The 25,813-nt window shown below is 60.1% G+C and overlaps 11 protein-coding genes across 11 annotated transcripts; 4 read left to right on the forward strand and 7 right to left on the reverse strand.

Annotated features, from left to right (window-relative positions):
- Positions 1-852: 852 nt before the first annotated feature.
- On the forward strand, positions 853-2,218 carry GGTG_06551 (hypothetical protein). The gene is made up of 2 exons (XM_009224370.1): positions 853-1,554; positions 1,634-2,218. The coding sequence occupies exons 1-2, from the start codon at positions 1,278-1,280 to the stop codon at positions 1,858-1,860; spliced, it is 504 nt and encodes a 167-aa protein (XP_009222634.1). The 5' UTR covers positions 853-1,277; the 3' UTR covers positions 1,861-2,218.
- A 1,764-nt stretch (positions 2,219-3,982) lies between these two features.
- On the reverse strand, positions 3,983-6,074 carry GGTG_06552 (hypothetical protein; the record flags this gene model as incomplete). Its single annotated transcript, XM_009224371.1, has 4 exons — positions 3,983-4,655; positions 4,974-5,217; positions 5,316-5,461; positions 5,705-6,074. The coding sequence occupies 4 exons, from the start codon at positions 6,072-6,074 to the stop codon at positions 4,444-4,446; spliced, it is 972 nt and encodes a 323-aa protein (XP_009222635.1). The 3' UTR covers positions 3,983-4,443.
- A 618-nt stretch (positions 6,075-6,692) lies between these two features.
- GGTG_06553 (hypothetical protein) lies at positions 6,693-7,855 on the reverse strand (the record flags this gene model as incomplete). Its single annotated transcript, XM_009224372.1, has 1 exon — positions 6,693-7,855. One exon carries the CDS (start codon positions 7,853-7,855, stop codon positions 6,812-6,814), a length of 1,044 nt encoding a protein of 347 aa, XP_009222636.1. The 3' UTR covers positions 6,693-6,811.
- Positions 7,856-8,173: 318 nt separating this feature from the next.
- Positions 8,174-9,958, reverse strand: GGTG_06554 (hypothetical protein; the record flags this gene model as incomplete). The annotated part of the gene is made up of 5 exons (XM_009224373.1): positions 8,174-8,641; positions 8,724-8,933; positions 9,000-9,088; positions 9,165-9,184; positions 9,249-9,958. 5 exons carry the CDS (start codon positions 9,956-9,958, stop codon positions 8,174-8,176), a joined length of 1,497 nt encoding a protein of 498 aa, XP_009222637.1.
- A 710-nt stretch (positions 9,959-10,668) lies between these two features.
- GGTG_06555 (hypothetical protein) lies at positions 10,669-12,736 on the reverse strand (the record flags this gene model as incomplete). The annotated part of the gene is made up of 4 exons (XM_009224374.1): positions 10,669-10,793; positions 10,866-11,939; positions 12,082-12,245; positions 12,339-12,736. The coding sequence occupies 4 exons, from the start codon at positions 12,734-12,736 to the stop codon at positions 10,669-10,671; spliced, it is 1,761 nt and encodes a 586-aa protein (XP_009222638.1).
- A 1,793-nt stretch (positions 12,737-14,529) lies between these two features.
- GGTG_06556 (hypothetical protein) lies at positions 14,530-15,412 on the forward strand. The gene has a single exon (XM_009224375.1). It carries the CDS (start codon positions 14,716-14,718, stop codon positions 15,229-15,231), a length of 516 nt encoding a protein of 171 aa, XP_009222639.1. The 5' UTR covers positions 14,530-14,715; the 3' UTR covers positions 15,232-15,412.
- On the reverse strand, positions 15,268-16,314 carry GGTG_06557 (hypothetical protein). The gene has a single exon (XM_009224376.1). It carries the CDS (start codon positions 16,165-16,167, stop codon positions 15,427-15,429), a length of 741 nt encoding a protein of 246 aa, XP_009222640.1. The 5' UTR covers positions 16,168-16,314; the 3' UTR covers positions 15,268-15,426.
- Positions 16,315-17,312: 998 nt separating this feature from the next.
- GGTG_06558 (hypothetical protein) lies at positions 17,313-19,783 on the reverse strand. The gene is made up of 2 exons (XM_009224377.1): positions 17,791-19,783; positions 17,313-17,715 (listed from the first exon to the last, which is right to left on the reverse strand). Exons 1-2 carry the CDS (start codon positions 18,915-18,917, stop codon positions 17,514-17,516), a joined length of 1,329 nt encoding a protein of 442 aa, XP_009222641.1. The 5' UTR covers positions 18,918-19,783; the 3' UTR covers positions 17,313-17,513.
- Positions 19,784-19,824: 41 nt separating this feature from the next.
- GGTG_06559 (hypothetical protein) lies at positions 19,825-20,131 on the reverse strand (the record flags this gene model as incomplete). Its single annotated transcript, XM_009224378.1, has 2 exons — positions 19,825-19,868; positions 20,011-20,131. 2 exons carry the CDS (start codon positions 20,129-20,131, stop codon positions 19,825-19,827), a joined length of 165 nt encoding a protein of 54 aa, XP_009222642.1.
- Positions 20,132-21,882: 1,751 nt separating this feature from the next.
- On the forward strand, positions 21,883-22,889 carry GGTG_06560 (hypothetical protein; the record flags this gene model as incomplete). The annotated part of the gene is made up of 4 exons (XM_009224379.1): positions 21,883-21,911; positions 22,172-22,237; positions 22,341-22,456; positions 22,696-22,889. The coding sequence occupies 4 exons, from the start codon at positions 21,883-21,885 to the stop codon at positions 22,887-22,889; spliced, it is 405 nt and encodes a 134-aa protein (XP_009222643.1).
- Positions 22,890-23,713: 824 nt separating this feature from the next.
- On the forward strand, positions 23,714-25,356 carry GGTG_06561 (BAR domain-containing protein; the record flags this gene model as incomplete). The annotated part of the gene is made up of 4 exons (XM_009224380.1): positions 23,714-23,840; positions 23,912-24,082; positions 24,153-24,268; positions 24,346-25,356. The coding sequence occupies 4 exons, from the start codon at positions 23,714-23,716 to the stop codon at positions 25,354-25,356; spliced, it is 1,425 nt and encodes a 474-aa protein (XP_009222644.1).
- Between the last annotated feature and the right edge of the window lie 457 nt (positions 25,357-25,813).

The following is a 25,813-nucleotide window of genomic DNA, read 5'->3' on the forward strand; positions in this document are numbered from 1 at the left end:
TCGGCTGGTGACTGGGTCGCACTTGGCGAGGCGTGGTGGGTAAATCCTCATTTTGTGCAAGTGCTGGCCGTGAGAGGACACAAAGCTCTCGGGTGCTCTTTTGAGTTGCGAGCTGCGAATTGCCATCATTTCGGAGGATCCACGGCCACGGAATTGGGTATCCATTTTATCGGATGGCAGAAAGTCAATGTCGACGGTGTCGAGTCAAGTCGGGGGGAAGGAACATGAGGGTTGACGTAGGCTTTGGTCGAGCGAGGCTGGGCTCGCTGTGCGTCGCCGAGCTTGCAAAGCTTGCAAAGCTTGCACAATGCGCTCGCGAGCTTGTTCTGCGAGATTTGCAGTCCAGCGCGTTGATCACATTGAGCTGATTTGATTTCCTGCGTCACCCGCGCAGGGGCGGCACTGCAGCCAAGGTCCGATTGGCTGCGTCCCATTCTAGCACCCCCCCACCAGATAGCTCAACACGCTCAGCACGCTCAGTACGCTCAGGCACCATTGCCACGCCACTGGCTGGCGGCAGAGGCTACACTTCGTATGCGAGACGGCATCGAAATCACAGGCAGACTCGGGCTCCCCCTCACCACCCACCCACCCACCGAGCCACCCACCAGCCAGGCCTCGGCGTCGACTTCCCGATCCGTCAGTTTATTGCAGGTTGCAGCAATGTGCCCCAACAGCGACGTTATTGGCCGGCTCGAACTGGGTTAGGCCCCGGCCTTGGATGCTACCACAGGCCCAACGGGTCCTGCATGGTAACCAACCACGGCCCCCGAACCCGCCCATCCATGTGAAAAAAAAAACTGAGAGAGAGAGAGAGGGTAGGGGTGGAGAGAGGGAGCAACGAGAGCGAGGAAGGGAAACCATGTCGGGGACGAAAGCGAAGTGATGGATGTATCTCCCGCAGAGGATGCACTGACGTCTGGTGGTGGCCGGGAAAGCATGCAAAAACACGCGGTTTCCCCTCCCCCTCCGTCAACCACCCCCTCTCCCTCTACCACTACGCCTCCTGTCCGTGTGTGTATGTGCCTGGCTCCCCAAGATCTTTTACTTGACTGATCAGATCTGAACACGACCGTCCCGCCTCGCCCGCGCCCGCACCAGTGCCATACACTCGCTTGAAAGGAGAACGGAGCCCCCTGAGACGTGGAAACAGCAAAAGACCCAACCACACCTTTCCTGACCACTTCCTCCCCTCTCTCTTCTCCCTCTATCCCACCCGGCTCAGCCTTTTTTTGCGGTATCGGACCCCACAACCACCACCCCCAGTCGACGCAAAAATGAAGTTCTCTACGAGCCTCAACGTGGTCGCCGCCTCGGTGGCCGCCTTCGCCGGCGTCGCTGCCGCGCAGGACTGCGTCGCCACGGCCCTCAAGGTCATCCCGCAGTGCGCCCAGGCGTGCTTCATAAAGGGGGCCCCGTCCATTGGCTGCGCCGGCACCGACTTTCAGTGCCAGTGCAAGTCGCAGCCCAAGCTCATGGCGGCCGTCGAGGGCTGCGTGCAGACGGCGTGCCCCACGTCGTCTTACCAGGCCGTCATCGACGGTGGTGCCCAAGGTAAATAACACCATCATTACGTTCTTATTAGTCGTTCGCCGCTCTCGGCAGCTGACCTCGATCGTCACGTATCGTTCAGTCTGCGGGTGCGCCGCGGGTCTCTCCGCCGCCACCGCCCAGGGCAGCAACACGGCCACGGGCACTGTCGCGCCGACAAACACCGTCCTCCCGACCAAGCCCACCACCACCAAGCCCACGACCGTCCCCACGGCGGCCGCCAACAGGCCGTCGGTCGGCATGGCCAAGGAGATGGGCATCCTGGCCGGCGTCTTTGGCACCACTCTCTTCGCCGCCCTTGCCCTATAGACGGGGTTGGCTAGCGAGGACCAAGTCGCCCCGAAACTTGCGACCGACCTGTCGCAGCGCGTTGCTGGCGCGCAACAGCAGCGACGCTGTCGACCGAGGTCATGCTGCCTGGGGCCTCATCCCAGCCTTGCCTTGTTTCGGCTAACCATGGTGGCGGTTATCTGTTTCCGAGGGGCGACTTGGGCGTCTTTTGAGTTTCCTTCTTATTTCTTACCCCCTTTCTTGTGATATCCTTCTTTTTACTGCTTGCAGCTGTACGGCCGTCCCTGCTGGCACATTTTCCTTTCTCCCTTTCCCTTTCTTCTCTGGACGAGTCTGTGGCAACTCGAAAAGTGCCACACCCCCCCCCCCCCCCCCCAATGGGAGATAATGAAGAAATCCAGAGGGCCATACCCCCCTTGACGAAAGAACCCGACCGACCAACTGCTTGTGTTGTCCCTCGTGAGGGGGGATGATCTCTCGAAACTACCAGCCAAAAAGAGGCGGCCCAATTAGGCATGCAGCCCAGCCTGTGCGCCCATGATCTTGACAACCGACGGCGGCGACTGTCACACGGCAAAGCATGTCGGAACACGCGATTGGCATATTTCAGTCTGCAGCTCTAGAGCTACGTCCGGGCGGATCGATTGAAGCACGCCACACGACGAGCCCAAGGACACGCACACACCATGCCGCGTCGCGCCATTGGTCGAGATCCTTGGGGGTGCGGGCGCGGCGCACGGATGGTCGGCGAAAGGGGAGATGATCGGCTGCTGTGAACCTATTGGAGCAAATCTCAGCTTTGACCAGTTGGGGGAGACGCTGCGGGGACTGGTGTTTTTTTAGTCGAGCGGTTTTTGCGAGCCTCGTCAATTTAATAATCCTTAATCTGTATTCCATACCTATCCTCTACTCTTGCCCGCGCCGTGTTGTGGTTTTGGCCTGCAGCCTGCTCTTGGCCTTGTCGTCCGTCCTTTGCCTCGCTTGCGTCGACCCTGGGTGCCCACGTGCCGTGGGTGTGCCATTGGGACTAGTGTCTGATGTCGTCTTTGGTTACCGAGCCCCATTGCATGATCCGTGCGGCAAGGGGAAGCTTGGTCTGGCGTCATGTTTTCTACAGATTCCAGGGCGGCCGAGATGGGTAGGTGCCTATTTGTTAGCCTGGTTGACAAACACTGCACCTGACGATGATGGAAACCACGTGAGCTCCTCGGATGCATCCGTCACAGACAGCCGGTTGTTTTTTTTGTAGCCATCGTCGAGATACAAGCCCTCCAGTGATGATTAATTCTAAATGTCTTCTTCCCTTGTCCGTTACTCTCTTGTTTGGCATAGAATGGTTTGAACAGCTATCTTTATCAGGTCTGCGTTGTGGTGTTTTTCTCGATGTGATCTCTGCTCCTCGTCTTTTTGCCCATCTTGCTCAATATTATTATTATCAATCCTGATTTGCTAGCAATCTCTTCCGCTCCCCTTCTTTTTACATCAGTTGCCTCAAATTGGAACCTACAATGGCAAGTCCGCAAATTTGCAACCGTCACTTCACCGCTTATTTATTTCTATTGGCAAAGTAGATCTCCAGGATGGGTTGCTTGCCTCACCAGATCCCAGGAAGTTTCCTCCAGACACTTTCCACGGTTCAACCATCTCTAGCTCCCTAAAACCCTAGGCACTATCGAACGAAAACATAACATAAATATTGATAGCATTAAACCCTAGCCCTTTGGATCGCGTTAAGGTACCTCTGGAAGTACATTCCACCCAACACATTATATGCAGTAATGCTGTCAGAGTGACTACGGTATTACACCAGCCACCGAGGTTCGATATTTCGGTTGACAACGACCGCAAATTCCTGCTTGGCCACACTGTACATGGCAGGGACCTGCCTCAAATCCAGACAGGCGGCCCCTGCCTATTCCGAATTCCGCAGCCAAGCGGTCTGATAACGGGACAGCCTGCGCACAAACCGAAAAAAAAAAAAACGACAAATGCCAGACATGTTCTGAGACCAACGCCGTATACGGGAGATGAGAACGTCGGCGCGGGCGGCGCGGATTCGGCGGCCTCGGAGGTGCACCGCGGAAGCGAGAGCCGGGGACTGAACCCCACCAGGGATGTATCATGACATTGGGATGATGCATGATGCCACCCAGCCAGTTGTGCCAGGTTGTTTCGCTCCCCCCCCTGGCCCACATGGCACATAGCGGAACGTGCACCATCACCAGGGGACCGATTTAGGTCAACTCTAATTTTGCGGTCTGGATCGCAAGCAGGCGGATACGGGGCGGATGCGTCTGAGGCCGAGACTTGCGGCAAAGTCCCGTGTTTGGGAAACTCGAGGCGCGCGTTCCGTGGCCGTGGTTGCGCGCCACTGTTCCGCATTCTCGGATCTTGGGGGTTTTTTTTGGGTTTTTTTTGGCAACCAAATCTGCCCTCACTCCGTAAGATATTCCAAATCTCCCTTGTGAGTGGTTCGCATTCCGGATGTGGGTTGTTTACGTGCTCTAGCACCGACCTCGCCTATGCGCCGGGGGGGCTTGAAAAGAGAGAGAGTTGTGCCTGGCGCACGGGCTCATGTCACGCATCAAGGGCGAGGACGATTCAGTGCTTAATATCTTTTAGTTTTGCTAGCTCTGGTACGTCGCCTACGACGGTGGCATCCGAGTCCCGCCGCGCGAGCAGGCCGCCCAGCACGGCTGGGTCTGGCCCTGGGCTGGCGAGACCCACGGCGGCGACGAGGTCCGTGTTTCTCCGAGTCATTACTCCCTCCTCCAGTCCCGCAATGTCGTCGCCGTCGTCAGTGGGGCGGTGTGCTAGGTAGGGGATTCTCGTTGCTGCCCCTGTCGTAGCCTGGTGGCAGGCGTGCTGTCCAGGGTAGGGGGAGGTGGCTCGTCAAGGCGGTCTCCATCGCCGACACTACAGGGGGAGGTCAGTTTCGTCCTGCACCCGAACTGTCTGTCCTTGTCATCAAACGAGGTGAGGAGACTGTAGACTGTACAGGTGTCCAGGATCACAAACACTAGTGCGGTGGATCTTGGTGGTACATCAGTTTAGCTTGGTTTTCTAAGGAAGAAAATGTATCTTGCTCCACCGCACTAGTGTTTGTGATCCTGGACACCTATACAACATACCGCAGAGGAAGTAGCCGAGCTTTATTATTGAAGGGAGCCATGACGCCACGGCCAGGTACTGGCCGATGCCCCACTTGTTCTCGTCCTTGAAGTCGCTCCGCGCCGCGTTCACGACAAAGGTGTAGAAGAAGATGCCAAAGGTCGGGAAGAAGGACTGCGCGATGCGGAGCTTGTTGAACAAACCCCGCCGCGTGAGCTTCTCGAGCCTCTTGGGCCTGCCCGGGCGCAGGCGCGTGGCCCAGCCCTGGAGAGGCAGGACGGTGCCCGCGATCGAGGCGGCGAAGTAGGCGGCGCAGAAGAAGACAGGGCCGCAAAGGTGCAGCTCGTCTGCGCAAACGTGACCTCGTACCGCGTCGTCGTGCCGCCGCCGCCGCCGCCGCTAGTGGTGGTGGTGGCATGGTGCGAGAGCGTGGCGACGTGCAGGGATGTGCTGTAGACGAGGGCGCCGTCGAAGACGTCGTCGACGGTGGCGCGCAGCGCGTGGCAGACTACGCTTCCCGCACAGTCGTGCCGTCAGCCCCCGCCGGTGCCGGTGCCGGCGGCGCCGTGCCTCCCGTGCGCCGGGCAGGGGGTGTGCACGAGCGAGAAGACCCAGTACATGACGACGAGGAGGGTGAGCATGGTGTTGGCCACGTACATGCCGATGCCGGCGATGCTTTGCGTCGTTGGCCCCCCGGGTCAGTTTCAGGGGGGTGTCACACTATAGGGGACGGTGCTGTTCCGGTACTCACTCGGCCTCGCCGATGCCTGTGGTGCTGGAGCAGGCGTCCCGCATGCAAGTCGTGGTGACGCCGCGCAGGAAGGCCGTGCCGCGTCCCGGTCCGACTCGAGGCTGCCGCGCCACCAGTCGAGCAGCTCGCCCGTGGTGGCACGGCCTAGGGGGCCCGGGAGTTGGTGGCCAAAGACGCTCAGGAAGGTCAGGAGCCCGATGTCGGCCATGGCCGGGTTGCCGGCGTCGACCTCGTGCGCCGACAGCGGCGTCAGCATGCCGGCCACGTGCTCGCAGTTGAGCCCATCGCCGCGGGAGGGGACCGTCACGGAGCCGATCCTGAAGCCGTCCAGGGGGGACCGCGGCCCGGCGGCTGTGCTCCTGGCCGTCATTGAGTGTCCTCTAGCTGGCCTCTGGGGGGTCAGCCTTGAGGTCCGGTTCTGCCTTGCGAGACGCATCTGGTGCGTCGGGCAGCTCCGTGGGCGAGTGAACCAGGGCCCTTAAAAAGCATCCCGCTGGCGGCACAGCAGCGTCGGCGCGGGCCTGCTGCATTGTTGCCTCGTGGGACCTTCGGGTTGTATCCCTGTGGTCACCGATACCGTCTTGTAAAAGTGCCCTCTGGAAGGAGCATGGCACCGGAGAGGGTGTGCTCGCCATGTGGCCAGAACAGGCCTTCTTTACAGGTAGGATCGAGCCTAATTGGTGGGATGCAGTCTCGGTTGGCTAAATGGGACGCAGATGCGGAAGCATTCAAGGATCTAAGATCTGGTGGCTGCACCATGAGGGTGCCAGGTTGCCGGGAATCGGCCCTTCAGCTTGGTCTGTCCAATGCCCCCGCGTCTTCCCCGGTTTCCGGGGGGGAACGAGAAATATCGATCCTTCAACTGGGTTCCAAGGATGCCGAGTTCGGTCTTTTCCTAGAGAAATGGCGCCAATAGATTAACCGAATCCTTCTTTTATACTGGGACAGAAACCGGCAAATGCACACATGAGAAACGACAGCAAGTCACCATCACCTGACAGGCCTATGTTATCTATTCCGAATGTATCTGTTCCGAATGTTTAGATACCTATCTGGACGTCAAGAGGCGCAGATCAAGAGCCCACGGATCCATCCCCGATCTAGGTATCAGAAGTCCCGGGGGACATTCCGGTAACCCTCGACAATCCAGATCCTAGGCGACAGAGGCCATAGAGGCATCCTCGGATACCCCGGCACTGCAGCTGAAGGCGGATTGAGCGAGCCCGCCTGGGGCTGCCAGAGCGCCGCCGGCCGGGTTCGGATCCCATCCGCCACGTCACGGTTGCCCCAGCCGACGACCGCGGGGTCGTGCATGACCCGGCACCGGTCGCAGCGGTCCGGGAGGCGGCCGCCCTCGTCGCGCGTGCGCGGGACGGCCAGGACGCCGCCGCAGTCGTCGATGTCGAGTCCCGGGACGTGGTGGCTGCAGCCGTCGGCCCGGCCCCAGCTGCCGTAGCACACGTTAGCCTTGCAGACCGGGCAGCCGTACTCTCCCCCACTTCCGAGCTGGCTCGTCAACCAGGACGTCAGGCATTTCCGACCAAACATGTGGCCGCAGAACAGGACCACCGCCCGCTCGTGATCGTCGTCGTCGTCGTCCTCCTCCTCCTCCTCCTCCTCCTCGCTAGGCAGAGCGGCAGGCCCATGCGGCAGCGCCGGGGGCGGCCGCAGCTCTGCGATGTCAAGCCTGGCCAAGCGGCAGATGGAGCATTTGGCGAAAGGGGTCGGGCCCGTCGGCGCCCCCATGGCTTGGAGGGTATGGCTGTCGAGTAGCCACCTCCGGAGGCTGGGGAGATACGCGATCTCCTCGGCCGGTTGGGTGATGTCTCTGACTGGAGGGGGAATCGGCGGAAGAATTGGCGGGAGAGTCGGCGGAAGAGTCGGCGCGCGGGGTTGCCAAACGAACAGGTTCTGATGCACAAATCCGTGGGAGATGACGGGGATCCATGTTCCGGCGGCGTCGTCGTCGGTGTGGGAGTGGTGCCGCGTCCCGCCACCGTCGCCGGGGGAGCTGATGCTGGTGCGGTCATAGCCACTCATCTTTGCTGGCGTGTTCTCTGGCAAGTCTGTGAGCGTCCTCTGTGAGCGCGTTCTCTGGGCGTGTTCTCTGTGAGCGTGCTCTCTGGCGGATTTGTGAGCGTGCATGTCCATGAGGACGCACCCTTCAGTCCAACCATCGTCTGGACGTCCGCCTTATATACCCCAGCGGTTGGAAAAGCAATTACACCCAACAATGGCGATTGGTATGGTATGGTACGTTGTGGCTATATCTTGTCAAGCCCTTTGTTTTTTCCCCCAGTGCTTCTGGTCCTTGCTATGGACACTTGGCCCCGAAACAAGGCTGACAACAAGGCTCTGAGAGGGGCGAATGAGCGACAAAAAGCCCTACGAAGTGATATAGCAACATCATGAACAATGCCTGAAAAGCAAAAATACGTTCAATGCGAAAAGGAAGCGGAAAGACCTTTATCACAATGAGACAGCGTCGAGCTTGCCGGAAAGCCCGTCGCTTTTGTCGTCCATTCCTTCACGCAGAATCTTGACCTGCTTCTTCATCTGGACCCACAGAACGAGCTTGTCCAGCTCGCCGTCGTCGTCGGCGTCGGCCCAGGAGTCAAGGCTGGAGGCGGCCTGCGAGCTCCCAGAGCTGAGGCGCCGCGGGGCGCTCACGCCGACCCAGTCGTCCTCGAGCATCCCCTCCCCGTCCCCGTCGCGGTTCTCGCGGGCAATGGCCAGCAGGGAGGCCACAAAGGCCTCTTGCATGTAGGCGAAGCTGAACTTGTCCGTGATGTCGGCGATGGCGCCGCACAGTGGGTCTGGGAAGTCGACGTCCTTGTTGTCGGCGAGCTTGCGCTGCCAGAAATGGCAGTACGCGACACGCTGCTCGCGGTCCGGGTCGGGGAAGAAGTACTTTCTGTCAAAGCGCGAAGGGCGTTTCTGTCGCGGGCAAGAGTGGTCGGCGGGCGGTCAGCCAAGGTGGGGTGGGGCGTGCGGAGGGCAGCAAACCACAGGGACGTACCGAAATACCAGGGTCAAGCCGGTCGAGGTGGTTTGTGCTACCGACTATGAAGATGCCGTCATTGGCCTTGAGCCCATCGATCTCGTTCAGGAAATAACTCCTGGCGTCGTCGCCGACGATGGTGTCCAGATCCTCAAAGACAAGGTAGCACGGCGCGTACCGCCGCGCCATGCCAAAGATGGAGGCGAGGGCGGCTTCCGGGCCGCCGAACTGGATAGAGGCAAGGTTTGTTAGCTACACGACACAAACACGTAAAAGTTCAAGCCCAAAACTCACAGATGCCAAGGTGCGGACATAGAGAGTCGGCACGGGATCCTTCAGGTCATACAGCATCCGCATAGTGGCCTTGATCGAGATGGTTTTCCCTGTGGGCACAAATGGTTAGTTGAGCGGCTCGACACTTGGGGAACCGAAATTCATGCCGGCTTGGTGGGATCCTACCATTGCCTGGAGGGCCATAACTGTAATATTATCTGGAGTCAGTCAAGGTCCTTTCTCGATACAAAATTACCAAACAGCACTGACTAGATGACGCCTCGCTTCCATGGGACCTTGAGGCTCGCATACGTGTCCCGGGAGCCGTAAAAGGACAGGTGGTCGTCGATGATGGCCTTCTTCATGGACGGGTCCAGGATGACGTTGTCCCACGAGGCCTTGCGGATGCTGTCGTACAGCTCGGCGCTCTTGCGCCAGTAGCCGCCGTCAAAGACCCAGACCTCGTCGTGCAGCTCGTTGGTCCAGGCGCCGGCCGCGAGCAGCAGGTCGTCGACCGCAGGGCGCTCGGCCGGAGAGCAGAGGACGTAGTAGTTGGTGACGGCCGGGTAAGAGTTGCTGCCGTCGCGGCCGTCGGCCAGGTAGATGATGAACTCGGCGTCGCGCCACCTGTAGAGGAACTTGCCGAACAGCAGGCGCTCAGCGATGCCGCCGCGGGCGCCGTCGAGGCGGCGGGCCGGCGGCAGGTAGACGTCCCATGACAGCGACGACGGTAGGGCGGCTGACTTGCCGCCGCCGTGGTGGTCGCCCTTGGCGTCGTCGACGGGCGTCAGGGCAGCGTGGCCCGAGAGGGCAAAGGCGAAGAGGGCGCAGTTGGACTCGGGGGTGATGACGAGCTCCAGCTGCGGATACTGCTCCTTCAGGGCGCGGGCGAGGACGGTGTCGGTGGACACGCGCTGGGCCGACGAGTGGTCGAAGTAGGCCTTGGTGGCGCCGTCGGCGTGGTGGGCTGGGGCTGCCATTGTTGCGGCGTGCGGGCGGTGGAATCAACAGGGACTGGCTGAGCGCCCGAAGGATGGTGGGAAGAAGCTGGGCCAACACAGAGCAAGTCAAGGGAAAGGAAGACGATGGCTGATCGGCCGCTTCACTGTGTCGGTGCGACGATGACGCGTGTGGCCTGCGCCCCATCATACCACGCCGCAGCCAGGCAGCTTGGCTGTCCGGCAGGCATTGGCTTTGCCTGATTTAGCGGCCAGCGACAGCGACGGGTTGGGCGTTGGGCTTGGGGAGCTTGGGCGAGCTCAGGGCTCACTGCAGATTTACGAGCACGGGTAATTCATCAATTGGCAAGATATGATGTTCTTGATTAACCGGGCATAGATGTTCAGCACCGAATGCGTGTGCATGTTCTGATGGACACGCCTGAGCGACACCACCCGCCCGCTGAAGCAATCGCTGAAGCAACCACTGCCCCAGCACGTCCAGACCCTCTGGACCCTAACCCGACGCGAGCACTCCCGCGGCACTTACTGCATCCGGCCATCCTGTAACAAACAGGCGCCAGCTGCATCTCGACGTGGTGATGGCTTTTTGGCAGACAGCGTTTGCATCGGCCCATAACGAATTCTCCCGCTGCCGGCTGAATGCACCTCGTGGTGCTTACATGTAGCAACAAGGTCAAAGGATGCCGTATCCCGTCTAGAGCAAACACCAAACTCCCCCCTCGTTAAAGTCAATAATCCACCCCCACAACCTGCTCCATCACCTTTAGCATCGCCGTCACTTTTTCCTCCTCGAGCCTCCGCCCTATTAAGACCAGTCCGACCAGTGCGTTTTCGTGATTTTCTGGTCTCCCATCTGTGGATTGTGAAATTGTCAGTCCCGCATCCCTTTTTTCCTCACTCCTTTTCCTCTGATTAGGGCACCCACAGAATTTCATAATCTCGAGATCCTTGTCCGAGATGGGCCGCCAGTCGGGCGGCACCACGTCCTTGACCAGGTCGACCTTGGTGACGGGGAAGACGCCCGTGGTGAGGTCGAGCAGCGGACTCAGCTGGCCATAGTGCCAGGGCAGGCCGCGGTCGTGCCGGACGGCGGGGAAGGGCGTGCTGGGCATGATGAGGGCGTCCATGACCCGCCCGTTGGCCCCCGGCCGCGCCGCCGTGCGCTCCCACCGGTCCGACCACTTGCGGAACAGCAGCGACCGCGCCTGCTGGTTCTGCCACGTCTCCGACACCGTCTGCGCCCGCACCACCTGCGTCGTCCCCGGCGCCGCCAGCCCACCGCCGCCGCCCACCCCGGCCCCTAGCCAGCCGCCGCCCCCTTTCAGGCCTGCCGCCGCCGCCGCCGCCCCCGACGACGACGACGACGACATGGACAGCTCGCCCGGCCGGTCCGCGCCGCGCCTCGGGAACTCGTCGCCGCCGTTCCCCTCGGCCGTCCACGCCATGCGGCCGATGATCTCGTCGGCCTCGCGGACCTCGTGGGCCGTGTGCTCGATGACGCCGTGGCCGGCGGCCAGCAGGCGAGCGCGCACCATGTCGAGCGCCCTTCGCAGCGGCGGCGTGGGCGCCACCACCCCGTCGCCGTACGAGAGGCCGAAGCAGAGGCGCGGCGGCAGGCGCTCCTGGTCGACGCGCCACGGCAGGTGCAGGCACAGGGGGTCCAGGCGCCAGGGCTGCAGGGCCGCGAGCGTGGCCATGAAGAGGCGCACGTCGTCGGGCGACCGGCACAGCGGCGCCACGCTGGGCCGCAGCACGTCGGTCTGGCCCGCCGCGTACGTGGTCGATACGCGCCGGTGCGGCGCGCGGCCGTGAGAGGGCCGCAGACCGTACAGGCCCGTAAAGGAGCACGGGTGCCGCACCGAGCCGCCGATGTCGGTGCCCACGCCCAAGAAGCTGGCCCGGAACGTCACGAGCGCCGCCTCGCCGCCCGACGAGCCGCCCGGGCTGAGGGTTCGATTCCTCGGGTTGACGGTGCGGCCGAAGAGGCCGTTGACCGTTTCTGTGCGCGTTTGGGCGGATGGTGAGCATGGGACGTGAGTGGCTAATATAGCTAGAGGCACCTAGGCAGGTTGCCTCTCTTTCTAGGCCTCGCTCCCGGGCTCTCCCGGATAAGTGCAAGAATTGGGACGGGACGGGCTTACCCCCGCTTGTCAGCGTCGTCGGGACGTTTGACTTGGCGTAAAACACGGCCCCGGCATCGCGTAGTAGCTGGACCACTGTCGAGTCCTCTGCCGCCGGCTTATCCGCCGACGCGACGTAGCCTATTGTCGAGTCGACGCCCTTGAGCCAAAACTGATCTGACAGGCTAGCACACAGCCCTAGGTCAGCACGCGAGGTAGCTAACAAGGTGGGGAAAACAGGAGGGAAAATAGTCCAAAAAAAAAAAAGTCCGCCTCACCTGATGGGCAACCCGTGCAGCAGCCCCACGGTCCGGCCAGTCTGCAAGAAATAGGCGTCGAGCTCCTTGGCGCGCGCGACGGCGTCGTCGAACAGCACCTCGGTCAGGCAGTTGAGCAGCTGCTGGGCGACGGCGGCGCGCTTGCAGACGGCCGTCGTGACCTGCAGCGCCGTCCACTCGGCCCGGGCGACGCGGAAGACGACCTCGGACGCCGTGGCCTCGGTGATGCGCAACTCGTCTTCGGTGAAGAAGGCCGAGTCGCGCGCGAAGTCCTGCACCGAGGCCACGTCGGCCGGCGGCCGGATCGAGGCCGGGATGCGCCACTCGGCCGGTATCTTGGCGCTGCGCTGCGCCTGCTTGCGCGCCGCCACGGCCTGCCACGAGTCCGGTGGCATCATTTGGGGTGGCTGTCTTTGTGTGTGTGTCTGGTTTTGTGTAGAGGCGTCTTCCTGGTCGTCGTCGCCGTCGTCGCCGTCCTGGCTTTTCCCTGACCGCCCCGTGTTTCCCCAGCTCCTTTGGGACCAGTCAGTGTCCGCGCTGGGTGTATCCGTATGCCCCCGTCTAGGTGGTTGGTAGGCAAGTACGTATCGGTTCGACCGCGGAGCAAAGGCCGATTGACGTATGGCTGCATTCCCTTGGCCCGTGTCGGTCCCTTGCTCTTTTCGTAAGGAGGCGCCGCACTCGACATGCAGGATTTCCTTCCACGGCCGCAGGTACAAACAAGGGCAGTGGGATGGAAAAACAAGACGAAAAAAACGGCCTTATTCTTCTTTCCTCTCTCGGTGTTATTTTGGCCGACGTCCCTTCTTCACATGGTTGCATCGAGCTATCAAGCGAGGCTGGTCGGCCCCAATGGCGTGTCGTAGTGCGCGACCGGTTCGCACACACCCCAGACGATTCAGCATTGATGGTTGACGGTAGGCAAAGGTGTCTTGCCGAACGATGGGGGAACCTGGCCTGCTGGGCTGTTCAGCCCCTCCCGGCGGGCGGGCGGCACAAAGCCGGGGGGTAGAAATCAAGCCAAGCTCCTTCTGTCTTTTCTGATTTGCTTCCACCTATCCCGCCAAGTTCAGATGGGGCTGCCAGCAGAAATGCCCATCAAATTTCCTTCCCTCCAAGGTGCCTTGCTCGCCCAGTCTTCCTCCCTCCCCGGCCGGCGAAGAGGATGGCCAGGTGACACGAGACGAGCCAACCAACCCCAAAAACATGCGAGCGCCCGTGTACCCGCGTGCAACTGGGGGCGGGTGCTTGTTTCGGAACTGCCGATGGGTGGTGGGACTTTTTGACCGTTCTGCCATTTTTTGGAGGGGGGAGGAGACGACTTGGGGTGAACCTCCTCACCCCCTCTCCATTCCCCGGCTCGTCCTTTTTTTCTTGTCCTTCTTTTGCTTCTCTTCTTTCTTCAGCGGTTCCTCCTTTTGGAGTCTTCTACATCTGCCCAGCCAGCCTGAAGGGACGCCGAAGAGCAGGGGTGCATAGGGTTACGAGAAAAGCGCGTGCAGGCAAGGGGGGCCGAGAGGAGCCGATGGTCGCATCGGGAAACTGGATTGGGGAAATCTGACAGCCAGACTCCCCCTCCCTGCAGCTTTTCCCCTCACTGCCCCAGTGCCCGCTGAGTGCGTTACTCCTCGGCTGCACATTTCGCAGCTCGCTTCCAGCTTTTGCATCCCCAAAACAGACCACCACGGATCCCCGCAAGTTGTTGTTGGGATGGCGGGCAATTGGATGTAAAGGGCGCCAATGTGAGATTGCGCTTTCGTGATTAGGTCTAGATTTGCACGTGTGCGTTGGTTGAGCATGGACATCAACCAGACTTGCGTCCATGTTGGGATGGATGCGAGGATGCCACCCCCGGCACGCCAGCCAACCCCAACCCAGGCTCGCGGACGCTCTGCTGGTTTACCACGAGCACACGAGCACACAACACACTCGCCTAACTCGTGTCGGACGGCCCCGGTCTTTCACGTTGAAGGCATGCTGCCGCCGCCGTTTTCGATCCCGAGCATGCTCCGCAGATTCCAGAGGAAACCCCGGCCTGCCGATGATGACTGTTGGTCGTGACGTCTTAGTGAGCCCCTCGCCGACATTCGCCTCTTCGGCTCGGAGCAGCGTCTTGGAGGTTTGGTGGCAAATACCATGGGTAGAATCAACCACAGAGCTGAGAGAGGGTTTCCGATATTGCTCAAGAGATAAATGGGCAGATTCCGTGTCTTGGCGACAGAAACGAATACCATTCTCTTGCTCTCCAATTATTTATACATATGTTCCTCGATCTCTCCGACCTTTAAGTAACTTGAAGAAAAACAATCGGAAACTGGCACAAACCCCCCTAAAAACGGCATCTTCTCGACACAGACACTTTTCTTCAACCGCCAAAATGGCATCATCATCAACATCATCATCCTTCGCCACGCCGTCGACGGACCCGCCGGCCCGCGAGATGAAGTACTACCCCAAGATGGCCACGTCCCTGCCCTCCAAGTCGGCCGAGTTCCGGCGCGTGCTGCACACGGGCCTGCACAGCCAGGTCGTGCTCATGGCGGTGCCCGTCGGCGGCGACATCGGCGAGGAGGTGCACGCCGTGGACCAGATCCTGACCTTCACCGCCGGCATGGGGCTGGCCCAGGTCGCCGGCCGCGAGCAGACGGTCCAGGCGGGCGACATGGTCATCGTGCCCGCCGGCACGCGCCACCAGTTCCTGAACAAGGGGTCTACTCCCTTGATCCTTTATACCGTTTACAGCCCGGCCGAGCACGCCGCCACCACGGTGCACAGGGCCAAGGAGGAGGGCGAGGCTGCCGAGGAGGAGGGCAGGGACGAGCCCCCGGAGTGGAGCCAGCGGTCCAAGGCTGAGAATGTGAAGCTGGGGTTGGTTCCCGAGGAGGAGTCGTGAGAGGTGCGGAGACGTTTGGTCCAGAGAGATCAGGAGTTAGAAAGGAGTTCGTTCCTCCTTGTCTTTTGGTTGTATCCTACCACCTTCCATTTAATAATCACAAACACAGCTTAGAAAAATTTCCCCTTCCCCATTCAAATGACTGTAACCTTCTCCCTCCTTGCCACTTCCCAGGCGTCCAAACCCGCCCAAACCTCAAACAATGTCCAGCTCGGGGTAGTACCGGAAGATGCCATCCGAGTACTTTTGCCGACGCTCGCTCGCCAGGTAGGCCTTGATATTGGGCCTCTCCCTCACAGCATCGTACAGCGCAAACACCCTGCCATACTTGCCTGACTCCCTCGCCTTGGCCACCGCCTTGGGGAACGCAAAGTGCACGCCGTCGAGGCCGTGGTACAGCGTCAGGTCCGCGTACGTCAGCCGCCCGCCGTACAGCCACGGCCCGGCGCCGCTGGTTGGCGCCGCCAGCACGCTCTCAAAGTGCGCGAGGAACTTTGGCAGGCGCCCGCCCACGTACGCGCGCGCGCGGCGCAGCGCCTCGGCCTTCTGGTCGTCGTAGTAGGCCGATATGTCGACCGGGTGGTGCGTGTCGTGCACCTCGTTGCTGAAGCCGTCGAGCGCCGTCAGCGCCAGCGCGTGCACGTGGTATCGGCCCGGGACCTCGGCGGGCGCGAGCCCGGCAACCACCTCGCCCAGGTACTGCAGGATGTTGGACGTCTGGCTGATGAGCAAGTCGCCGTGGCGCAGGGCCGGCACCGCGAACGCGGGCGGGTTCCCGTCGTCGCCCGCCAGCTCCGACTGCATGACGGACATGCAGTCGGCCTGGTGCGCCGTGTCCTTGTAGGCGACGCCGGCCTCCTCGAGGGCGATGCGCACGAACTCGCCCCTGCCGGGGATGCCGGGCCAGTAGATGAGATGGAAATCGGCGTTGGACATGGTGTGCTGCTGTTGGTGGTGGCTGGTACCTGAGAAGGTAGTCCGATGAGCTCAGGATATTTCAAAGCGGGGTTGTGCTTGGACGGGGAGCGAATTCTGGAAATCTGAACGGGCGAGAGCGGAGCCTCAGCCATAGGTCAGGTTGCTTAGCCACCGTGCCCTACCTGACGGGGACTGCTTCTGACGACTCAATCGCGAGCACAGTCCAGGCACGATGCCCGGAAAATAACTCGGACCGCAAATTTTTCATCCAAACTCTACCTCTCCCACCACAATTGTACCTGCACCAAAGCCGAACAATATGCCTGCGCCGCACTCTACACCTAAAAAAAAAAAAATACGCGTTTAAGGGATTTGTGATTATCTTGATACAAAAGGCATTACTTATAGCCATAATAACGTTTTTCGCTTTGCCGGAGCGCCGAAGTCTTCCGGATGGGCTCTTTTTTTTGTGGCGGTGGGGAATAAATTCGGTCCAGACTTTTTTCCGGGCACCGTGCTGCTCCAGTATGGTTGTGGGTTATTTTAATTGTGCCGAAGGCGGTCGCAATCAAATGACTGCTGCAGTAACTAGGTGCTGCATCGCCATCATTGTCTAGTACCTGGAAAGCAATTTGGCTACAGTTTAGCTGGAGGTGGTGCCGTGGTGATTTTATCCCTGAGCATCACTGAGCGGGGTGAGCAGGCGTGACGCGAGCCTGAGCCGGGCCGCGACTACCTAGAGGTAGGGACGTATGGTGGAAGTGGCGCTGCTTATCCCTCGCAGCTTCCATCTCCCATTTCGCGGTAGAGTGTCGAAAGCCCGGATCACGGTGTCTGATGCACGTTGCGGGAGGCTTGGTCAATTCCCGAAATCCAGATACCGACCTGAATAGGCCGTCTTGGAGTCTGAGAATCCTCCCGCATCAAGGACGCCCGGAGTCGCAGATTCCTGGTTGCGCCGCCCCCTAATTGAATATGATGCGCTCTGCCGGGCTTTGGTCTGCTCCATCTCCGGCCGTCTAACGACAGATTTTTCATAAGCCGTGGTTGCCAAGAGGAATTGCTGACCATGGCGATGTGACCAGCTGGAACTACAAGCGTCCAAGACCTCGATACAAGTCGACCAATAGGCAGACAATATCCTTAGCAAACAGGTACTAGCCTGTGACTGGCAAGTAAACAACGGTTGAAAATAACTACCTAATCTAGATGTGCAGTGACGGAATAGATATGGGAGATACAGAAGATGCGTGAAGGTGTGGAGAGAATATCACACAAACAGGTCAACCAGAAAACACTAAGCGCCGAGTCCCCAGTCCTTGAACCGACAAACAGATAAAGCCCAGTCCCCAAGCACGACACGATCAAGGGTCCGCCGCAACAACCTGCTCGATGAGCTTCTGGCACTCTGCCGGGTCCTCAAAGACGTGCCAGGCCTCCTTGGGCACGCCCTGGAACGCCTTGTCGAACCGCTCCGGCTCGTTCTTGGACTCGATCCCGATCGAGGCGATGTCGGTGACCTTGCGGATCAGGATCAGCCTGACCCAGCCAGGGAAGTCTCGGTAACTGTTGGTGGGGTGGCAAGAGTCAGCAAGCATATACGTATATAGTAGCAGATTGCAAACGAAAAACAGTACTCACATGTCTCCGTACGCCTCCGGGTCACTCTGCGTCGAGTCGCCGATCAGGATCATGCGGCGCTTGGGCAGCCAGGCGTGCACCTTTGCCAGACGCGAGACCTTGTACTCCTCCGTTCCGAGAGTCAGGTTGGACAGCAGGCCCGAGATGCTCGCCCAGCTCTGGTCGCGCAGGACCAGCTGGCCGTGCGGGAAGTACATGTCCCGGAACGCGCTCAGGAACGGGTACAGGTTGTAGGGCGACGCCGACAGGTAGAAGAATGGCGCTCCGGGCCCGAGCCTCTCGTGCAGCCACGCGTACAGCTCGGGCGTGCCGGTCACCGGGGTGGGCTCGTCCAGAAAGGTGGACCGTAAAATGCCGACGGGGTCCGACGTCTGCGTCACCTTGATGGTGTCGTCCACGTCCGACACGACGGCCCAGCCGTCTGGCTCGGCGAAGAGCGTCTTCATGGCCAGGATGCCGTCTGCGCCCTGCGGCACCTGCGCCGCCGTGCCCACCACGGTGCCCGCGGGCGCGTCGGGCAGGTGGCGCAGGTCGCTGCTGATGCCATTTCGCCCCCCGGGCCCCAGCCGCAGGTCCAGCCGGCCTCGGTGCAGGGCCTGCACCTCCCGGCCGGGCAGCGCGTCCTGAAGGAACGGCGTGATGCGCTGCTCGATGATCTCGAGGCCCGCGTCCGCCTCGCCCAGGCCGATGTGGCGCGCCACGGCTTGCACCACGTCGATGGCGCTCACCGACGGCGCCTGGTCCATGGCGACCGCCACGAACTCGGCCCGCCACCGCGTCGGGTCCGCCGGGTCCCGGAACGCCACGTTGTCGAGCAGCCAGACCGTGTCGTCGCGCGTAATGGGCCGCGGCCGCGGGTTGCGCGTGCCCAGGTACGAGAGCAGGTTGTCGGCGAACCTGGACACGCCCGAGGCCCGCCGCGGGGCCGTTGCCGGTCTCGCATCGTCGCCGCCGCCCGCAGCCGCCGCCGCCGCCGCCGGCTTCTTGGAGGACGAGGTCACGATGCTGGAGAGCGACGACTCAGCCTTATCGAAGCCGCACTCCTGGCGCGTCTTTCTCTGCATCTCGTCGGTTATTGCCTGGCAGTGTGCTCGAGGGGTTGGGTGCCCTCCTGTGTATGCCGCCATGTTGGGAGTGATATGCTGCCTCAGCAGTCCAGCGTGGAGTATATAAAGTAACGGCCTTCCTTCTGCACTTTTTTTCTCTCCTGTCCTCGTGAGCGCGCAAGGCGGTGCTGAGTGAACGCAGCTGAGACGTTGGTGGATGGATCTCAGGCGGCGAATGATCAAGCCAGCTCCTAGGGTGGCTGCGTATTGCGATCAGGCTACAACCAGAGAGGGGTGCAAAAGTGTCTCTCGGTGGCACGGGCGTGGTATCAATCCTAGGGGCAGATGCGAGTCACTGGCAGGCGACGGCAATAGATAAGACATGCAGCAGTCGAGGGTGGTGAGCGCCTTCCCCGAGCACGAGGCAAGGTCACCTTAAGAAGGGCGCCCCAAGGATCACGTCGACAGGGGCTGGGCTGTTTGTTTCTAGATGGGTGGAGACCCGACCTGCGCTACGAATCCCTCATAGGGCTGCCTACTACACCTGCGGTCATAATTTGGGCATGCCTGATCCGACATGGCTTGGCTGACGACGACGACGTGCTGTCGAGGCCGGGTTTGGTGGCGGTATGTGTGTGTGCTAGGCAAGCGCAGCCGGGCAGGCATCGGCGTGAACACAAAGGCACGAGCTGTAGGGTGCTGGCAGCAGCCGCAGGAATCTGCCCTACGTCTCTAAGCGTCACACGACCATGACCGGACTCTGCGACTGCACGAACCAACTCCCGCAGCCTCCAACCTGCCGCGATTGGGCGACAGTACGAGAGGTCCACTCTGGGCACTTGAGGCATCAAGGTTTCGTCGGTTGGTCTATGGACGGTAGCATTTGACGTAGTCGAGTCTCAAGCCGGTCGTTGGTGTGAATGCATGCCGATATTCAATAGAGTCTTGCAAATATATTGATGGAGTCCATGTGAAGAAAGGCAAAAGATCACCCAAGCCCACGCTCCACGCTGACGTCAACGTTCATCGGATCTGGCTGTGGCTGGGACACCTCCGGTTTGCAGTAAAGCTTGTGACGCACAGGCAACCGCCACTGTTAGTCACCTGTAAGCTCCACGCTGAGTCCCAGTCATCTGACAGCGGTTGTGGCTGGAGCTTTGTGTCCGTGACATACATGGCGAATCCGCTAACGGCAATCGAGGGGGCGGGAATCGCTTGAGGTCGAGTGCCGGGTTTTCAAGGCAAATCTCGGCGGTGGCGATGGAATGCGGGATGCGGTTCTGAAATCGCCACATTGTCTTCCTTTTTGGATGGTGCAAAGCTAAAGGGCAGCAGCAGCACGGCGCTGATCATGGACGACAAGCAGGCGCACTCGTGTCCAGCGAGCGCAACCGCCAAAAGCTGCCTACTCTGTCGATCGCTACTCGTCACCTATTATGGTGGACCTCCCGGGCGTGAAACGCGTCCGGAACGGTGGTTGTGGTTCAGGAACGACGCATATCTGTGGCTCATTCCTTGGACGCGGCCGGGGTGGTCCCGGGACGAGGAGGGGTTGATGCGACCTGGCCGTATTCCGACCTGAGAAAGGGCCGGGGAGGGCAAGACTAGCACCGGATGACGGGCAGGGCCGGGGGTCGCAATCCCGGGCGAAACTTGACAGGCCACCAGACCACCAGACCTGATGGTGAGGCTCGGGTTGCAGGCGGCAGGCAGTGTGGCGCAGTCTGTAGCGATGGGGAAAGTGTGAAGATGAAGCGGTCTTGGTGGGCGTGCAACGTGTAATTACCACTTGCTTGCTACACCTTGCACATGGTCTTGGATCTCCTGTAAACGCCATGGATGCCAGGTTGCCAAGGCCAGTGTCAGGGTTAAGGCAAAAGAGGCTTGCGGCGATCAAAATACGAAGTCCTAGCCGCGCGACACCAGGGATGAGCACCAACGAGCAAATGGAAATGGTCTGTTGAGTTCGACATCTTGACACGGCAACAGTCGCTCTTTTATTGAGGCTGTGCCGTGCGGACAGGACACGCGCCCAGACTGAATGGCCGCGGCGGTTTGATTGGGGTGGCCCGTTTGAGGCTGAAACCCTGTCGTTTGGCAGAGACAAAGCCAAACCGGGATCCAGGCTGTTTTGTCGATTGCCATGTCCACCACTGCCGTCAGGCGGCCCAAAACTGGCGTCTCCTTGCCTCGATTGGGTGTGAAATCTCGAGATGGTCGGCGAGGCGTCAGCGACTGGCTGGGAAGTGTCTGGTGTTGCGCTGCACTGCCGCTTTGGTTTCTGCCGTCGTTCCTGTCCATCCTGTCACACAAAGAAGTCCTCAATTGAGCTTCACCCAGGGCCTGACGGGAATCACCGTTGAGGGCCGCATCGACTGTGATCCAGTGATCCAGACTCGGTGATCCAGTGGACAACGAGCGAAGTGAATCACCCACTTGCCGAGAGTGCAGATTTCCCGTCTGTTTTTTTTATTGTTTTTTTAGGCCAATGATCCCGGACTGCCTCTTGTGTGCGTGGTGTGCGGCATCGACAAGTTCATTTGCTGGCGCATGCGCTACGGCAAAAGCCTGGCGCCAGATGCGTCCGAATTCCCCAATCGTTCGGACGAGTGGACTCTGGCGAGCGGCGCTTACTGGGGGGAGTCTGGGTGATCCGCAGGTTTAATCCACCGCACGGCTAGAAAATGCCAGTGCCGCCGGATTCCCCTGGTTGAGACCCAGCCATTGGTCTTGGAGACGGCCCTGACAGCCGCTTGCTGGCCACAGGTTGTCGAGGTTAATCGTGCGTACCGCGACGGGTGTTGCACAAGACAGGGGAGGCGCATATTTGTCTGTCCCTTGCCTGCTCCCATTGCTGCTACTGGCCGGCCGTCGCCATCTGGCCAGCCGGCAAGCCAGCACGCCAGCCACCAACCGACCGGGCCTCCACGTTGTCCACTGGTCTTGCTCCCCTCCAGGGCAAAGGGCCGCCAACTCAAGCACAAGCAGCATCGAGTAGTATCTACCACCTCTAGGCATGTAGTAAGCGTGCCCGGGGGCGCCAGCCATGGGCGACCAAAAGACCGACGGATGCATGTCTGTGGTTGGCGTACACACATCATATGTCGGCAGTCAAAAGATATCCACAGCACGGCCGTAGATACATATAAGTCGTGGCTGCCTTTGGGCATGAGCCTATTGCTGTTTCGTTTCTCCTGATTGTAATATTTTCTCCCAGGATTTCTTCCAGCCATCCATCCAGCCATCTGTCCCCCACCCGGTGGCAATATTGAATTCATCCTGGCAGTCTGCATTCCGATATTGGAGCCGTTGACATCCACATCCTGCCTCTCCAGACCCGTGGCCGCTAGCGCGACCCCATACTGCACAGGCGATACCACCTTCCACAGCGCCGAACCCGGGTTCGTTAAATTGCAACCTGCCTTTCCCGAGCATCCTGCCCTGATCGGCTAGCCATCGCCGGAAACGCACGCCACCACCACCACACCTCGAGCTGCCACACAGGTCACCAACAGTGCACTTTATACTTCTGCGAGCTGTTGCTGCGCTGCGCTCCATCGGCCGAGACGGGAAGTTCTCCGCGCCCAAATACCAGCAGCAGCAGCAGCAGCTGCAACATCGTCAGTGCACCGCCTGATACGCCCAGCGTCGGTTGAGCGAGCGTCGGTTCTGGACCGATCCCCGCCACCACCCTTCACCTCCACCCGCCCGTTTTTTTTCTTACCCCTGGGCGGCGTGTGCATCTTGCGTCTCGCCAGGGCCAGGACGACAGCAGTGTGTGCCACTGGGTGGATGCACGCCTGCACACCACACCCGCGCCGGTGAAGAGCGGGGGACCCCTTGTTTTCCCGCACTAAAGATAAGACTGCCAAAAACCAGCCACTCCTCCACCAGCCGCCGCCATTGGACGTTTGGGACCGGCCGACCTGGAGCCAGCAGCTGTTTGCCCCTGCCCAGTACCGGACGGGAAGGAGACAGCATCCGCCGAGAGACAGACCAGACCAGGCCAGGCAGAGTGCTAGTGGCGGACAGCGAAAGAGGAAGAGCGGATAAAAAAAAACCGCAGCCAAGAACACCAAGAAAGAAGCTTTCTATAGAAGTCCCTGGCCGTCCCATGTCCCATCTTCTCGAAAATCGGCATTCCAATCCCATCCCACCGAAATAGCATCCCGCTCCACACTCCACCCCTGAGGCGTGCCCCGTCCCAGTCCCCTTGACCTTGCAGGGAGTCCTGAACCTGTCCGGCCAGCAAAAGCCCAAATACGTGCTATTTTTGACTCGCTCTCAGAGGCAGACCCCGTCCGTCGACACGCCCACTTTTTGTCGCCACTATTCGTCCATTCGCCCTTGCTCTTTTCGTGTTGAGCGAAGCCGGGGGAAAGAGCCATCACCCCTGCTCCTTCTCCATCCACACCACGAGCTTCTTTCTCTTTATCCAGCGGCCTGTCTGCTCTTCCTCCGGACCCGTTCGTTCCTCCCCTGTGCCTCACTGTTCTGGTGCCCGTTTAAAGAAAGAACCGCCTTCTCTTTCTTCGGTCGGGTGCTACTAGTCTACCTTTATTCCCACACAGCTCCCATACATCACCCGCCACCAGGATTCCGTATAGAGGATTCTATCCAACAACCTGGTGCACCTCGACTCACGACTGAAGACGTGGGAGGCATCTGCCAGACCCGCAGAGACGACCTCGAACCCTGAAACCGACCAGACTTAGGACACGGGACCCAATTGACTCTCGTCCACCACGCTATAGCCCACGGCACCGACACGACTCTTGCATCCCAAAAGCAGCCGCCCATCCACTCTCTAGACCGCACAAGACGCAACACAAACCCAACCCAATCCAAAACCACCGAGTCCACGAAAGCTAGCCAAGATGAATATCACCAAGAAGTTCGACCGCGCCTTCCAATGGGCTGGCGAGAAGATGGGCAGCGAGGCCAAGACGAGCACGACGGACGATTTCAAGATGCTCGAGCTAGAGATGGCTTTGAGGTTTGACGGTATGTGTCCTGCAGGCTGACGGCCCCGCAGCAAACAAATGGCTTATCACTAACACGGGATTCCCAAACAGGCATGGACCGTCTGCAGAAGTCCATGAACGCATACGTCAAGTGGCTCGGCCGTCGCAACGAGACTTTCGAAGACAAGGAGAAGGGCCTGCCCGGGGCGTACCTCGGAAGGACCATGGTCAACCACGGCGAGGACTTTGAGTCGGACTCTGAGTTTGGCAATTGCCTCATTGGTACGCAGATGATCAAGCCTCCGTGGTGTTTTTTTTCTTTCTCTCACACTAACATGTACCGGTTCCACAGCCATGGGACGCGCCAACGAAACGATTGCCGGTATGCAGGAACAGTTCGTGGCTGACGCCACAACCGTCTGGCTCGAGTCGCTAGATAGGAGTCTGGCTATGATGAAGGACTACCAGGTACGTGTCCAACCTGACTTTGGAATTCCCACTCCCGATTCAGACGGCCGATCTAACCCCTTTATCCATTGCAACAGAACGCCAGGAAGAAGCTGGAGAACCGCCGGCTCGCGCTCGATGCAAGCATGGCCAAGATGCAAAAGGCGCGGCGCGACGACTTCCGTATTGAGGAGGAGGTCAGGACGGCCAAGGCCAAGTACGAGGAGACATCCGAGGACGTGGGCCGACGCATGCAGGACATCAAGGACGCCGAGGCCGACTCGGTTCGTGACCTGACGTCGCTCCTGGATGTCGAGCTCGAGTTCCACGAGCGCTGTGCCGATGAGCTTCGTAGGACTCGTGAGATGTGGACTGCCACCAATGCCGGTTCCTCGCCCAGTCACGGCGGATACCACAACAACCAGGGCCACGGCTCTGGTGCTGTTGCCTACCCTGCTGAGCGCCAGGCTCCGGTTAGAAGCCGCTCAAACACATTCCAGTCCCTCACCGAGCGACTTTCGCGCACAAACACGAACGGCAGCAACGGCAGAGGCGACAACAGTCGTTCATACGACGACCACGAGCCCGCGCCGCCAGTCCGCATGCCAATCCGATCCAATGCCCATGCTGGCGGGGCCAACTCGGCCGGGCCTGACATGCCCACGCGCCCGTCGCTCGCGCGCTCCAACACGTTCCAGTCGGGCGCCTCAGTTGAGCGGGCACCCATGCGGTCCGGGGCTAGCACCCCTGGCGGCTACAGCGGCGGCTACCAGCAACAGCAGGCGGCAGCATCGTCACCCATGGCCATGTCCACCAACGTTGGTGCGTTGCGTGGGCAGCTGCGCCCTGTGAGCCGCATCGTGATGCGCCCAGACGATAACAACAACGTCTTCGCCGACCGGTACGACGACGACACTTCGAGCAGCAACGGCAGCCCGGAGTGGGGTACCATAGCTGGCGGCGAGCGGAGCACCTCGCCCGCGACGAGCTACGGCAGCGTCAGCAGGAGCGCTAGTACGCTCGGCCGCAAAGCACCGCCTCCCCCGCCGCCCAGCCGCTCCAAGAAGCCTGCCCCGCCCATCCCGGCGAAGCGTGAGGTGATGTACTAGAGCGCCGTCCGCGTGCCTAGCCCAGCGGTCATGTTAGGATGAGGACTCTCAAAACACCATAGTCCACCTTTCAAGGTGTTTAATCTGCGATACGCACTTGTCTACTTTTAATAACCCTATAGACTGGGTGGGGTTCTTTTTCGGCGTAACTCTTATCACGACACCGTTTGTTTCTTGGTGGCTTTTTGGCTTTTCACCCATTTTCTTGGAACGGCACAAACCCTATAAATACGGGGGATCTACATGGGACAGGCGAACCATTTCTCATATTCGACTATTCCGGTACGCAGGAACAGGACAGAGTCAAGAAACGTTTGCCGGGACACAGGCGCATAAATAGGCAGGGTTCAATCTTTTTCGGTTTCGTCGTTGACCTCGAAGCGGGCGGGCCATTGTGCATGGACTGGATTCATGACTGGTCACCCGCGCCGCCGTCCTAATTTTTCATTTACTTGGC

The sequence above is a fragment of the Gaeumannomyces tritici genome, assembly GCF_000145635.1.
Source record: "Gaeumannomyces tritici R3-111a-1 unplaced genomic scaffold supercont2.3, whole genome shotgun sequence".
Lineage (NCBI taxonomy): Eukaryota > Fungi > Ascomycota > Sordariomycetes > Magnaporthales > Magnaporthaceae > Gaeumannomyces > Gaeumannomyces tritici.